Source organism: Mesoplodon mirus (assembly GCF_964341445.2).
Source record: "Mesoplodon mirus genome assembly, chromosome: 7".
In the NCBI taxonomy this organism is placed as follows: Eukaryota; Metazoa; Chordata; class Mammalia; order Artiodactyla; family Ziphiidae; genus Mesoplodon; species Mesoplodon mirus.
The window spans coordinates 7,097,487-7,110,038 of record NC_138983.1 but is presented as its reverse complement, the minus strand read 5'-3'; the positions used below and the strand labels follow the sequence as shown (position 1 = coordinate 7,110,038).

At 62.5% G+C, this 12,552-nt stretch overlaps 1 protein-coding gene across 1 annotated transcript; it reads left to right on the top strand.

Annotated features, from left to right (window-relative positions):
• The first annotated feature begins 2,133 nt into the window (after window positions 1-2,133).
• On the top strand, window positions 2,134-11,374 carry SIPA1 (signal-induced proliferation-associated 1). The gene is made up of 15 exons (XM_082628426.1): window positions 2,134-2,843; window positions 3,485-3,612; window positions 3,699-3,875; window positions 5,995-6,169; window positions 6,895-6,998; window positions 7,233-7,390; window positions 7,476-8,085; window positions 8,381-8,655; window positions 9,589-9,807; window positions 9,926-10,037; window positions 10,133-10,241; window positions 10,333-10,434; window positions 10,522-10,576; window positions 10,787-10,865; window positions 10,967-11,374. The coding sequence occupies exons 1-15, from the start codon at window positions 2,171-2,173 to the stop codon at window positions 11,111-11,113; spliced, it is 3,123 nt and encodes a 1,040-aa protein (XP_082484552.1). The 5' UTR covers window positions 2,134-2,170; the 3' UTR covers window positions 11,114-11,374.
• Window positions 11,375-12,552: the final 1,178 nt, after the last annotated feature.

The following is a 12,552-nucleotide window of genomic DNA, read 5'->3' as shown; positions in this document are numbered from 1 at the left end:
GCCTCCCGACTCCTCTCAGCGGCACTGGCGACTGCCCTTCTGCCTGTCGGCTGTGTGCTCCCCCTATTCTGGGGCTCCCCTTCTCCCTGGGCGGCCTCCAGCCCAGCCTTTGCACACCGCCCCCTGGTCGCGGGCCTGGCCTGGGAGGAAACATCTGTCGCGCCCCCTGGCAGCAGAAACGGGGTCATGACCTCCAGATGTGCTGGGAAGCGTCCAGCGCCTCCTCCTGGGGCAGCCAGGCCTTCCGGATCTGTGGGAGCGGGCCGGCCCCCTCCTCCCCAGTGACACAGGCTGTGAGGAATGTCCCGGCCTCAATGGACCCTGTGTGAAGCTGCCGGGTGGGGGGCAGAGCCCAAGAACATCCCCCAAGGCAGGCCAGAGCCCGGCACTGGGCCAGAGCAAGAGGCAGCCCATGGGCTGTGCACGCACAGATACACAGAGCTCAACCCACACGGAGCAGGGGTCTGCAGAGACCCCCTCCCTCATGTCCCCTGTCACCCCCATCACACACACTTCACACACCACAGCCGAGGCCCTGGAGCTTGGCACATGGAGCCAGGGCCTGCATCTGACACCACACACTTAACACAAGGCCAGCTTCGCTCGCTTCACCTTCCTTTCAGTCTTCCAGCAGTGTTGGGAGGGGACAGGGATGGTTAACCCCATTTTAGAGGTGAGAGAACAGAGACTCAGGGTCAGTGTCACGAACTTGTCCTAGGAGAAACCAAGGGAGGAGGCACTCTGAGCCTTACTTGGTCCTGGAGCTTTGCTGAGGGGTGCAGAGCCTCTGCCTCCGTCCCCTCCTGGCCCAGCCCTACACGGTGTCACTGGATGATGCACAAAGACTCACCAGCAGGTGCCTGCAGCCCTAGTGGGTCACCCACGTCCCTGTCCCAGCCACGCACTCCATCCTGGGTTCACCTGAGGGTGACTCCCCCTCACGTTCTCATACCACCCTTTGCACCTGCCCCTGGTCTCGACACATTTCCGCACTTAAGCAGGTCCCTGGGGCCTTGGGTGTCTCACTCTTACATCCTGTGAGACCTCGAGCCTTAGCCCAACCCCCCACCTGCCCCACACCTACTCATGCAGTGTTAGGAGTGGGGAGGTACAACACTGTTTAGGCCCTGGAGATTGGCAGACCCAGGTTCAAATCCTAGCTGATAACGGAATTGCTTCAGTCAAGAGCATCCCCTTATCTGGACCTCAGTTTGTCATATGGGGTTCAGACTCTCAGCATCAGTGAGGCCAGGTAGGCAGAAGTCCCCACGGGTCCCAGTTCCAGCAAAGGGGCCTGGTCAGCATGACTCTCTCCCGTACCCCCAGGTATGGCTACAGAGGCCTGCAAGAGGGTGGGCCCGGGCCTGTCCTTCAGGTTAGGTTGACTTAGGTCCCATGACTGAGCTGATGTGACTCCAGCACCTTCCTCAGGATGTGGGGCCGGGCAGGGGGCTGGGCCCAGAGTTGGGGCCACTTCCCGTGCTGAAGGAAGTCCTCTTTCTGTTCCTGCTGCCCTGCCAGTGCCCCCTGGGAACCCCTGTGTCCTTGCGGTACTGAGGCCGTGAGGGCCAGGGCATTGAGACCCAGCCTCTGGGTGCTCAGCTCCTCTGGGATCCTGGAGGAAGTGGGAGGAGCAGGGAGGAAGGTCTCTGGGGACAGGACGTCCTCCCTTTGTCAAGTGGACAGGACCCAGACACCAGTGGCCCCATGGGTTTCCCGTCCGAGCGGAGACAAATCATCTGTCCGGTTGGGCCAGGTCTTGGTGGGGACCCTCACTCTGGGCCCAGACCAAAGCCAAGGTGTGTGAGTGGGGACTGGGGAGCCCTGGCAGCCCCAGGGCCGCCCAGGCTCCAAAACCCTCAGGGCCAAGGCCCTGACAGCCCTGCCCAGCACTAAGCTGGAGGAGGGGGCTGGAAACCTCAGCCCTAGGCAGACGAGGAAGTGGCCAGGAAAGCGGAAGCGGCTTTGATGGTCGTGGAGGGGGCCGGAAGTCAACCCGCATGGTGGACCAGGCTGGGGGCCCGGGTTCCTGTTTTCTCCCCAGGCTCCTCTGAGCAGACCCCTCCTCCCTCAGGGCAGGAACTGGCCTGCCGGCTGGGCACCAACCACCCGTGCCTGCCAATGCGGCCCGGCACCCGGAGAGCCAAGTCCCCAGGTCCGAGGCACGCCCATGTGGGCCGGCGGCGTGGGGAGTCCTCGGCGGGGCCTGGCCCCTGCGCCCACCGATGACCTCTTCGCCCGCAAGCTGCGCCAGCCGGCGCGGCCCCCGCTGACGCCACACACCTTCGAGCCCAGGCCAGCCCGTGGCCCGCTCCTGCGCAGCGGCAGCGATGCGGGCGAGGCCCGGCCCCCGACACCGGCCAGCCCTCGCGCCCGCGCCCACAGCCACGAGGAGACTGGCCGCCCCGCTGCGCCCCCCGCCCGCGTCTTCTCCGACCCGCTGGCGCTGCTGGGGCTGCCGGTCGAGGAGCCAGAGCCCGAGTTCCCGCCCGTGCCCGAGCCCCGCTGGTTCGCCCACTATGACGTGCAAAGCCTGCTCTTTGACTGGGCTCCGAGGCCCCGGGGGACGGGGGGCCACGCAGAGGCGGGCTCTGGGACCCCCGCCTCGGCTCAGGACCAGACTGCCGGCTCCGACCTGCTGCTTGAGGCGCCTGGCTTCGTGAGTGAGCTCGGGGGTGAGGGCGAGCTGGGACTGGGTGGACTGGTGTCTCCACCTATGCCCCCCTCACTGCCCAACGCGGCCGTGTCCGTCCTGGAGGAGCCACAGAACCGAACCTCGGCCTACAGCCTGGAGCATGCAGACCTGGGCGCTGGCTACTACCGCAAGTACTTCTACGGCAAAGGTGAGGGGAGGGCCGCTGGGGAGGGGTCAAGGCCCCTGTCACCTGTGGTGATCTGTCCTTTCCCTGTCAAGTCCCTGGCCACGTGAAGGGTCAGGCTCTGTCTCTGGGCCGAGGCTGCCCAGCTTTAACCACCTCCCTAAGACCAAGCCCAGCCTCCACCCAGCCAGGCACTCTCCGCTGCCCCCATCTGGTTCATCCTTTTGCCCTTCCCGGCTGGGGAGAGATTTCCTATGGACATTTCTGTGAGGTGAAAACTGAACCCCTGCACCCGGGAACCTTTTTCTCATCAGTGCCCACAAGGGAGGGCCCCAGACATCCTGGGGAAGAATATGGGCATGGTGGGCAAGGCCATGCAGGATCTAGGCTTTGGAGCAGGCAGGCATGGCCCACCTGGGTCTGGGGCAAGATATATCATCGGTGAGGCTGCAGAAGGGGTGAGGCCTAGGGCCAAGTGTATAGGTGCCGACAGGAGTCAGGATCTGGGTTGGTAGAACGTGGGCAGGGCTGACGAGGGGACTGGACTTAATCTAGGATCTGAGCTAGTGTTGTGGTGGGAGCGGGGACTTTGTGGTGGACGTGGTCGAGCGAGGGTGGGACTGCTCAGGGGGCGGAGCCGGTCATCCACCGCCCGCTTCCCCCAGAACACCAGAACTTCTTCGGACTGGACGAGGTGCTGGGCCCGGTGGCAGTGAGCCTGCGGCGGGAGGAGAAGGAGAGCAGCGGAGGGGGCACTCTGCACAGCTACCGCATCATCGTGCGGACCACGCAGGTGGGCCGAGGTCATGGGAATCAGACCATGGATTGCTTTCTGAACGGCCTGCATGTATCCTGAGTGCCCCTACATCCCCTCCTTAGCTCCGGACCCTCCGCGGCACCATCTCGGAGGACGCGCTGCCGCCAGGGCCCCCGAGAGGCCTGTCCCCGAGGAAGCTTCTAGAGCACGTGGCATCGCGGCTTAGCCCGACCTGCCTGCGCCTGGGCTCAGCTTCACCGAAGGTGCCCCGCACGCTGCTTACGCTGGACGAGCAAGTGGTAAGTGGGTGGGACACCCCTGCCCTACAGCTAGACCTGGTCTGAACCCAGCCTGCCCAGCTCCTAGCCACCTAGCCTTGACCCTGATCCTGGGCTGGACGGGGACCCCAGGAGAGCTGCCTTTTCAAAAGGAGGGCATCAGAGGTCATCTGGAGCCTTGCCTCTCAAAGTAAGGTCTGTAGACCAGCAACGTCCGTATCATCTGGGAGCTTGTTAGAAATGCAGATTCTCGGGCTCCACCCCAGACCTACTGAATCTCAGAGCCCTCACTTTAAGAAGATCCCAAAGTAATTCCTATGTGCAGTTCAGCTGAGGAGCGCTGATCTGACTGCCACCCCCTCTTCCTGCAAGTCCCTCTCCTTCCCTGTCAGTTTGCCCTGCAACGCCCTGTTTGGTCCCCTGCCAGTCTGGGGTGCTCACTCCTTCCTGGGGCTCCCCCTTCCACTGTGGGACCACTCAAGCCCGCTGAAGGTCCTTCCCTACCCTGTGCTGAAAGCTGCCTATTGGCCCTGATTCTCCTCTGTCATTCAGTCTGTTAGTCATTCAACAAACATTTCCTCATACTTTGGTACCAGGCCTCAGACTGGATGCTGGAGACCTGTCTAGACCAGATGCTGTCCTTGAGTAGCTCACAGACAGGTGTGGGACAGAGACCGCAGAGAATCATGGATAATGATGGAGCAGGATAACAGGGACAGGGCAATGTTGAGGGCTCTGTGGGGCACCAGGGTAGGGCTGACAGCCCTTCCTTGGTCCAGCGTCACGGAGGAAGTGCAGGAGCCCAAACCAGGAAGAGCAGGCATTTTCTGGACAGAAGGAACAACTTAGGTGAAGCTTAGAGACTAAAAACTGTCACGTCAGGGTCCTGTGGGCAGTTCAGCGTGACTGGAGTAGGGCTTGGGGGGAAGGGGTGGGAAAGGCTGGCCTTTGGTCCTGAGGGCACCGTGGAGCTGTGGAAGATCTGAGAGCTTGAGCAGCCCCCTGGCTGCAGTGTGGGAGCTAGACTGGAGGCCAGGCTGAAGGCTATCGCAGTCATCCCAGCCAGACATGGTGGTGACGATGGCAGAGGTGAACAGGAGGTGACAGTCCAGGGACAGAGTGGATAGCCTTCGTGGCCGGCTGAAACGGTGGGGGTGTTGTGAGATTGCCCTGCTTCTCGGCCGCTGGGAGTGGTAGTTTTTGGGGGCAGGGACCCTGGAGGACGAGTGGGAGGGGGGAATCATAGTGAGGAGGTGAGGTGCCAGGGGCTGGAAGGACATCTGGGCAGCTGGAGCTCGGGAGAGGGGTCTGGGCTGGAGGCAGAGTTGGGGGTGTCATTCCATGGAGATGGCTGCTGTGGCCACTGAAGGTGAAGAGCGTGGGTGGAGAAGAGGCCCAGACATGAGAGGGTGAGGTCCCTGGGATCTCAGGCAGAGTGAAGTTCCGGTTGTCCCAAGTGCCAACTAAGGTGAGCGGGTGTCAGGATGAGGCCGTGCCCGTGGCCGTAAGAGGGGCTTGGGGTTTAGGAGCTGGGGTGGACGTGGGGCTGTAGTGTGAGGAGGGATGAAATGAAAGTGGGGACTGTGGGTGTAGACGTGCTTAGCGTGAAGACGGGAGGCCAGAGCTGGAGGGGCCCCGGGCTTGTTTGCATGGTGGCAGGGCGCCCTGAGCTGTGTGCGCAGTTAACCCCAAATGCAAAGGAGCCGGGAGCAGAGAGTAAGCAGAGGTGGTGCAGGGCGCCAGGCCTCCAGAGGCTGGGCCCAGGGTGCCGGGCATTTGAGGGAGGGGAGGACAGGCTGGCCTTGAGATGAGGAGGATGACAATGTGGACATTAATTGGGATGGAGCGCACTCCGTGCAGGGCCCTTTCCGTGAATCACGTCCTCTATGGTCATTTGACAACCAGCCCCCTCCCAGTCCCTTCTCACCTTGATCTCCTCTGCCCTCCTGAGCGCTGGGAGCAGGAGAGACAGAACTCACTTGATAAGTGAGGACACAGAAGTGGCTTAGAGAGGGCAGCGCTCAGGCCACACACGGAGGCAGTTCTGCCCCCAGGCCAGTGTCCCGGTGCATTCCCCAAGGCCCAGGGGTGCTGCTGGGCGACTGAGGCCTGTGCCTTTTGCCTGTGCCCTCCCCCGCAGCTGAGCTTCCAGCGCAAGGTGGGCATCCTGTACTGCCGGGCAGGCCAGGGCTCGGAGGAGGAGATGTATAACAACCAGGATGCAGGACCATCCTTCATGCAGTTCCTCACCCTGCTGGGTGACGTGGTGCGGCTCAAAGGCTTTGAGAGCTACAGGGCCCAGCTGGACACCAAAAGTGAGGCCCAGGGGTCCCGGGGTGGGGGCAGGCCCATGCTGAGGGGCAGGCTGCCTTGGTGAAAACCAGCTGCCTGCTCACTTTTCTATCCCATCTTGTCCTGGGTCTGGGGCGGGGGTTGGAGAGTTCCTTGGGTAGGCTGAGGACGTGGGTCCAGGGCTGCAAAGGCCAAGCCATGGCTGGGAGGAGGGGCTGGGACTATGCCCCAAGGCCCCGGTGCCCTACTGCCTGAGCTGGGCCAAGGGGGTTTGTGGGCACCACCCTCTCCATCAAACACACATATTCCACCAGCCCAGACCCTGCCTCCCTGGTTGGAAAGGTCCCAAGGCCCCTGGAAGGTGTTTTTATCCAGCACCTCCTGCCTGCCTTCCACTCTCTCAGCTGCTCCACGCATGCTGGTGCCTGGGCCAACATCTGTCTTCTCCTGGGACATCCGCCCCCGACTCCCTGTTAGCAGGCCATTTCTCATTTCTGTCTTCATTCTATCTCAGCATCCCCCCATCCCAATCCCAGGCTGGAGGCTGGATCCTGTGGGGGGAGGGGAAGGGGAGCAGCCAAGGCTGAGGCCCTTGGAGCTCATGGCCTGGACCTTGGCTGGTGGCGGAAAGGGGTTGTCCACCTGCTGGCTGGGGGTACCGAGGCTCCAGACTGCAAGCAGGATGGCAGGTTCAAGCCATCCAGATTTCCCTTGCTCTCCCTTGGTGTCCCCAATTTCCTGGCCACAGCGGATTCCACGGGCACGCACTCCCTCTACACCACGTACCAGGACCATGAGATCATGTTCCACGTGTCCACGATGCTGCCTTACACCCCCAATAACCAGCAGCAGGTGTGAGGGGGCCCTGGGCATGGGGGCTGGCTGTGGGCTTCCGGGAACCATGGAGGGGTGCTTTGTGGGTGGCAGTGTTTGAACCTTGGTCTGAACTCTGCTGACCCCAAACTACTCTCCAGGCTAGTGTCCCTCCCCAAACACAAACACCCCAGGCCTTCACCAGGGGCAGGTGGGGGAATCACCGGTGCCCAGGCGCTTAGGTCACTCACACCCCCACCTCCTGACCCTCAGCTCCTGCGGAAGCGCCACATTGGCAACAACATTGTGACCATCGTGTTCCAGGAACCCGGCAGCAAGCCCTTCTGCCCCACCACCATACGCTCGCACTTCCAGCACGTATTCCTAGTCGTGCGGGCCCACGCGCCCTGCACCCCGCACACCTCCTACAGGTGGGCGCCCGGGGTTCCAGTTCCGCCAAGGGTAGGTCTTCCTGGGCCCTCCCTGTGCCCCTGACTACCGCCTCCTTCCCCATAGGGTGGCTGTGAGCCGCACCCAGGACACCCCGGCCTTCGGGCCAGCTCTGCCCCCTGGCGGAGGTCCCTTTGCGGCCAACGCCGACTTCCGGGCCCTCCTGTTGGCCAAGGCGCTCAATGGCGAGCAGGCGGCGGGCCATGCACGCCAGTTCCATGCCATGGCCACGCGCACGCGCCAGCAGTATCTGCAGGACCTGGCCACCAACGAAGTGACCACCACGTCGCTGGACTCGGCGTCCCGCTTCGGCCTGCCTTCCCTGGGCGGGAGGCGGCGGGCGTCCCCCCGGGGCCCGGGCGCTGAGCTGCAGGCGGCAGGGGCGCTGGTGTGGGGCGTACGCGCGGCGCCCGGGGCGCGGGGCGCGACCGGAGCCGAGGCGGGCGGCCCTGACGGCGCAGAGGTGCCATGCCTGCTGGGCATCTCGGCCGAGGCGCTGGTGCTGGTGGCGCCGCGCGACGGCCGCGTACTCTTTAACTGCGCCTGTCGCGACGTGCTGGCCTGGACCTTCTCCGAGCAGCAGCTCGACCTGTACCACGGCCGCGGGGAGGCGATCATGCTGCGGTTCGACGGTCCCCCCGGCCAAGCCGTTGGCGAGGTCGTGACGCGCCTGCAGGTGAGGCGCGGGAGTAAGGTTGGGGTGCAAGGTCCCTGCTCGCGCGCGCGGCGGGGAAGGAGCCTGCTTTGGAACCCCTCGTTCCCGCCGCCTCTCCTGCGAAAGGGGAAGTCGGGGCACACCGGGAGCCTGGCAGGGCTGGAACTGGGGGTCCCCAGGCCCTCTTTTGCGGGGTGGGTGGCTAATGCCCTCCTCGGGGGTGTGGAAGGGCCCATGTGACCTGGGACGGTCCCCGGGGCTGGCGCTGGGGCGGCCCCTCCTCCGGCAGCCCCGCTCACGTCCCGCCCCGCCCCAGCTGGTGAGCCGCGGCTGCGAGACCCGCGAGCTGGCGCTGCCCCGCGACGGCCAAGGCCGCCTGGGCTTCGAGGTGGACGCCGAGGGCTTCGTCACGCACGTGGAGCGCTTCACATTCGCGGAGACGACGGGGCTGCGGCCCGGGGCGCGCCTGCTGCGCGTGTGCGGCCAGACGCTGCCCAGTCTCGGCCCCGAGGCCGCTGCCCAGCTGCTGCGCTCGGCGCCCAAGGTCTGCGTCACCGTCCTGACCCCCGACGAGAGCGGCCGGCCCCGCAGGTCAGGACGTCGGGACGCAGGGAGGTGGGAGGACCGGGCAGCTGGCCACCGCCTAGCCCGCGCCTCCCGTGTGGCCATTAGCAACAGGAATCTCGCGTGGAGGCCTTTCCTTCCTGAGAGAATCTCGCGTCTCTTAATCTCTCTCTGAACTGCACTATCCTTATGGGTAGAATGAAGACTATTAAGCTCGCGTCTTCACCGCCCAAAAGATCCAAGAGCAGCCCCGCTGTATTTCTCATAGCCCCCCCCCCATACACTATTGGTTACTTACTGCATTAAACCAGGGATATGCAGGCTTTTTCTGTAAAGAGCCAGATAGTAAATATTTCAGGTTTTCTGGGCTATCTGGTCTCTGCTGCAGCCACTGGGCTCTGTCACGGTAGCACAAAAGCATCCAGAGATGACATTTAAATGATGAGTATGGCCTCGTGCCACGAAAAACTATTTATGGACCCTGAAATGTGAATTTTATGTGGCTTTCACATGTCATAAAATATTCTTTTTATTTCTTTCAACTGTTTAAGACTGTAAAAGCCAATCTTAGCTTTCAGTAGTACAAAAACAGGCACATCTGCTAAAAAAGAAAAAACAAAGGCAGAGGCTGCATTTGCCCCCAGGCAGTACTTTTTGGATCTCTATGCTAAGTGGTTTCCCCACGTTATTAAATCCTCACAGCAAACTAGGAGATCAGTACTATTATCCCCATTTCACAGATGGAGAAACTGACATTCAGCGTGATTTGCTTAGGATTCACAAGGGCAGCACTGCGATTTGAACCGAGGTCTGGACAGATGGCCAGTAGCCAGGCAAATGTTTTTCAGTGTTGTCAGAGAGTTTGGCGAGCTCTCCTCCTGGAAGCGAGCCTCGGGCACAGCTGGGAGTGGGGCTGCTGATGCTGGTGTTCCTGCCTGACCTACTCCTTCCTCCCCCCAGGAGCTTTTCGGAGCTGTACATGCTGTCTCTGCAGGAGCCCAGCCGGCGGGGGGCTCCCGAGCCGGTGCAGGATGAGGCCCCAGCAGTGGCCCTACTGCCCACCACAAAGCAGCTGCTGCAAGTGTGCCTGAACGATGGCGGTGGTCCTCCAGGGCCCGGGGACCTGGCCGAGGAGAGGACCGAGTTCCTGCACAGCCAGAACCCTCCATCACCCTGCAGGTGCGCCCTCTCGGCCTTCCCTCTCCTCTAGCCCATGATGCTGGACGGGAAGGCCTCTGCAAGCAGGGTCCACAGGTGGGGGCAGCTTCCAGTGCTGAGCCGTCCCTGCTCTCCCCAGCTCTCTGTCCGACGAGGCCCCAGTCCTGCCCAACACCACCCCGGACCTCCTCCTTGCCACCACGGCCAAGCCGGCAGCCCCCAGTGCTGGCAGAGAGACACCCCCCACCCAGGTGAGCGGAAGCAACGCTCTGGAGCCCAGCGAGCAGGGGTGGGCACCGTGGTGATGGTGGGCGTCACTGCATCTATACCCACTTCTGCCCCCCAGGACGGGCCAGGCAGACCCAGTGGCAGTGAGGACAGGGGTGACCCAGCCCCAGAACTGAGGGCCTCCTTCTTGCCACGAACCTTGTCTCTGAGGAACTCCATCAGCAAAAGTGAGTCTGGAGCAAGGTGGGGGCCTAGGAGCGGGGCAGGAGGAGGCCTGGCCTGTGCTTCCCTAGCTGAGCCCAGCTCCGGTGCCCACAGTCATGTCAGAGGCGGGCAGCGAGACCCTGGAAGACGAGTGGCAGTCCATCTCAGAGATCGCCTCTACCTGCAACACCATCCTGGAGTCGCTCTCCCGGGAGGGTGAGGCCACCAGGGCGCTGCGGGCGGAGCCAGGGTGGGGCTTTCTCCCTTTACCTCCCTGCCCAGACGGTCCCTCTGTCCTCACAGGTCCGCCCATCCCAGAGAGCAGAGATGCCAAGGGAGCTCCAAAACCTGACGCTGAGTAAGCCTCCCACCCGATCTACCCCTTTACCCCGTGCCCAGTGTTCGTGCCCACCCATTGGAGTGAAGCTCTGTCCCAGGGCTCTGCTGTCATGTACACCCAAGTCAGAAGACAGGGGTTGGGCCCCTCTCAGGCGGGTGGGTCTGGGAACCAGCCCATGGTGCCGCCCCCTGCCCTGGTCTCACTGAGTCCTGAATCCCATGTCCTCAGGCCAGAACCCGGGAGCCTGTCTGAGAAGGTCTCTCACCTGGAGTCCATGCTCAGGAAGCTGCAGGATGACCTGCAGAAGGTGACACGGTGGCTGCGGGTCGTGGGGAGTCCCAGGGCTGCCCCAGGAGAGGGGCCAGGGGCTGGCCACGCTGACTCCCGCCTCGCCCCACCTCCCCGCAGGAGAAGGCAGACAGGGCGGCCCTGGAGGAGGAGGTGCGGAGCCTGCGGCACAACAACCGGCGCCTGCAGGCCGAGTCGGAGAGCGCGGCCACCCGCCTGCTCCTGGCCTCCCAGCGGCTGGGCTCCCCCGCCGGCGACCTGGCCTGAAGCCATCGGGTCCAGCCTCAGCCTGGCTGCGGCCCTGCTGGAACTGCCCGGGTCGCTCGCTTGGGGCACCTGGGCCATACCAGGCCCTGCTCAGGGACTCTCCCTGCGCGAGGCGCATCTTAGCACTGCCCCCGCTCCCCGGCCCATTATTTGGTGGCATTTTGGTGGCGAAGTTGCCCCTCGACCCCATCCCCGTTTGTAAATATTCTGTGGAGAAAAGGGGACTTCAGGGAATAAAGAAGCCACCGTTATTTGTGTCCACACAGGTGTTCATGACGTGATGGGGGAAGGGGCTTTGCCCCCACAGGCCCCGGCCAAGCTCCCGGGACGGTGGCTCAGGGTTGGGTTGGCACAAACTGAGGGGTTCTCTGAGGCGAGGCAACCCTTGGCTTCTGTCCCACAAACATTGATTTGGTCTGTTGGGAAGCAGGTGGCCACACCCTGTACCTATTCTGCTTAATCGTTGGAGCCAGGCCCCTGCCCTAGAACCAGACCTGCGGGGCTGAGATCAGAGGCAGAGCCCCTCTGCACAGGAGAGGAAAGGTGCTTAGGGGCCAAGGGGCGCCTGCCCATGCCCTCTTTAAAGGCCCTGTCCCCAGTACAGGCCCCGCTCTCCTCTCTGTAGACACTGAGCCCCCAAGCCTGGCACTCCCTCAGTCACCTGGCCAGATCTGGCAGGCCCCAATTCCAGAGGTAGTAGCTTCTCTGCCTTGGTTGCCTGGGAGATGTTTCCATGTCCCAGAGGAAATCAGCCCTTGGCCCACTTCTCTCCTCACCAGCCCATGACCCCTTGTTCCTCAGCAGGCTGGGCCCTTTCCTGTGAGTGGCATCAGTAGGTCCAAACTTGAATTGTGTCTAAACTGTTTTCTGGATCTGAGGCCCAGACAGGGCACTGACTTGCCCAGCATCACATGCCTAGTTCAGCCCTGCTGAGACTCAGGCCCTGGGGCCCATAAACTCGGGCTTTGGCAGGATGAGCTTGGCTCTGAGAAACAGAGCTTCAGGGGCTCAAGCTTCATGGAGGAGGTAATGTGAGGGCTGAGGGTTCTTTTGTTTTTTTGTGTTTTATTTATTTGTCTGCCCTGGGTCTTCGTTGAGGCATGCAGGATCTTCATTGTGGTGTGTGGGATCTTTGGTTGCGGCATGCAGGATCTAGTTCCCTGACCAGGGATCGAACCCAGGCCCCCTGCATTGGGAGCATGGAGTTTTAACCACTGGACCACCAGTGAAGTCCTGGGGCTGAGTTTTAAAGGCTCAATGTTGGGACATTCGATCCCTGGTCGGGGAACTAAGGTCCCACGTGCCACAAGGTGTGGCCAAAATGTAAAAATAAAGGCTCAATGTCCTGTTCACCAGGTAGAGAAGGCAAAGGGATCCTGGGTAGGACCAGTCTGGGGGGCCTGTTGGACTGGAGTCAGCCTATGTAGGGACGCAGGGTC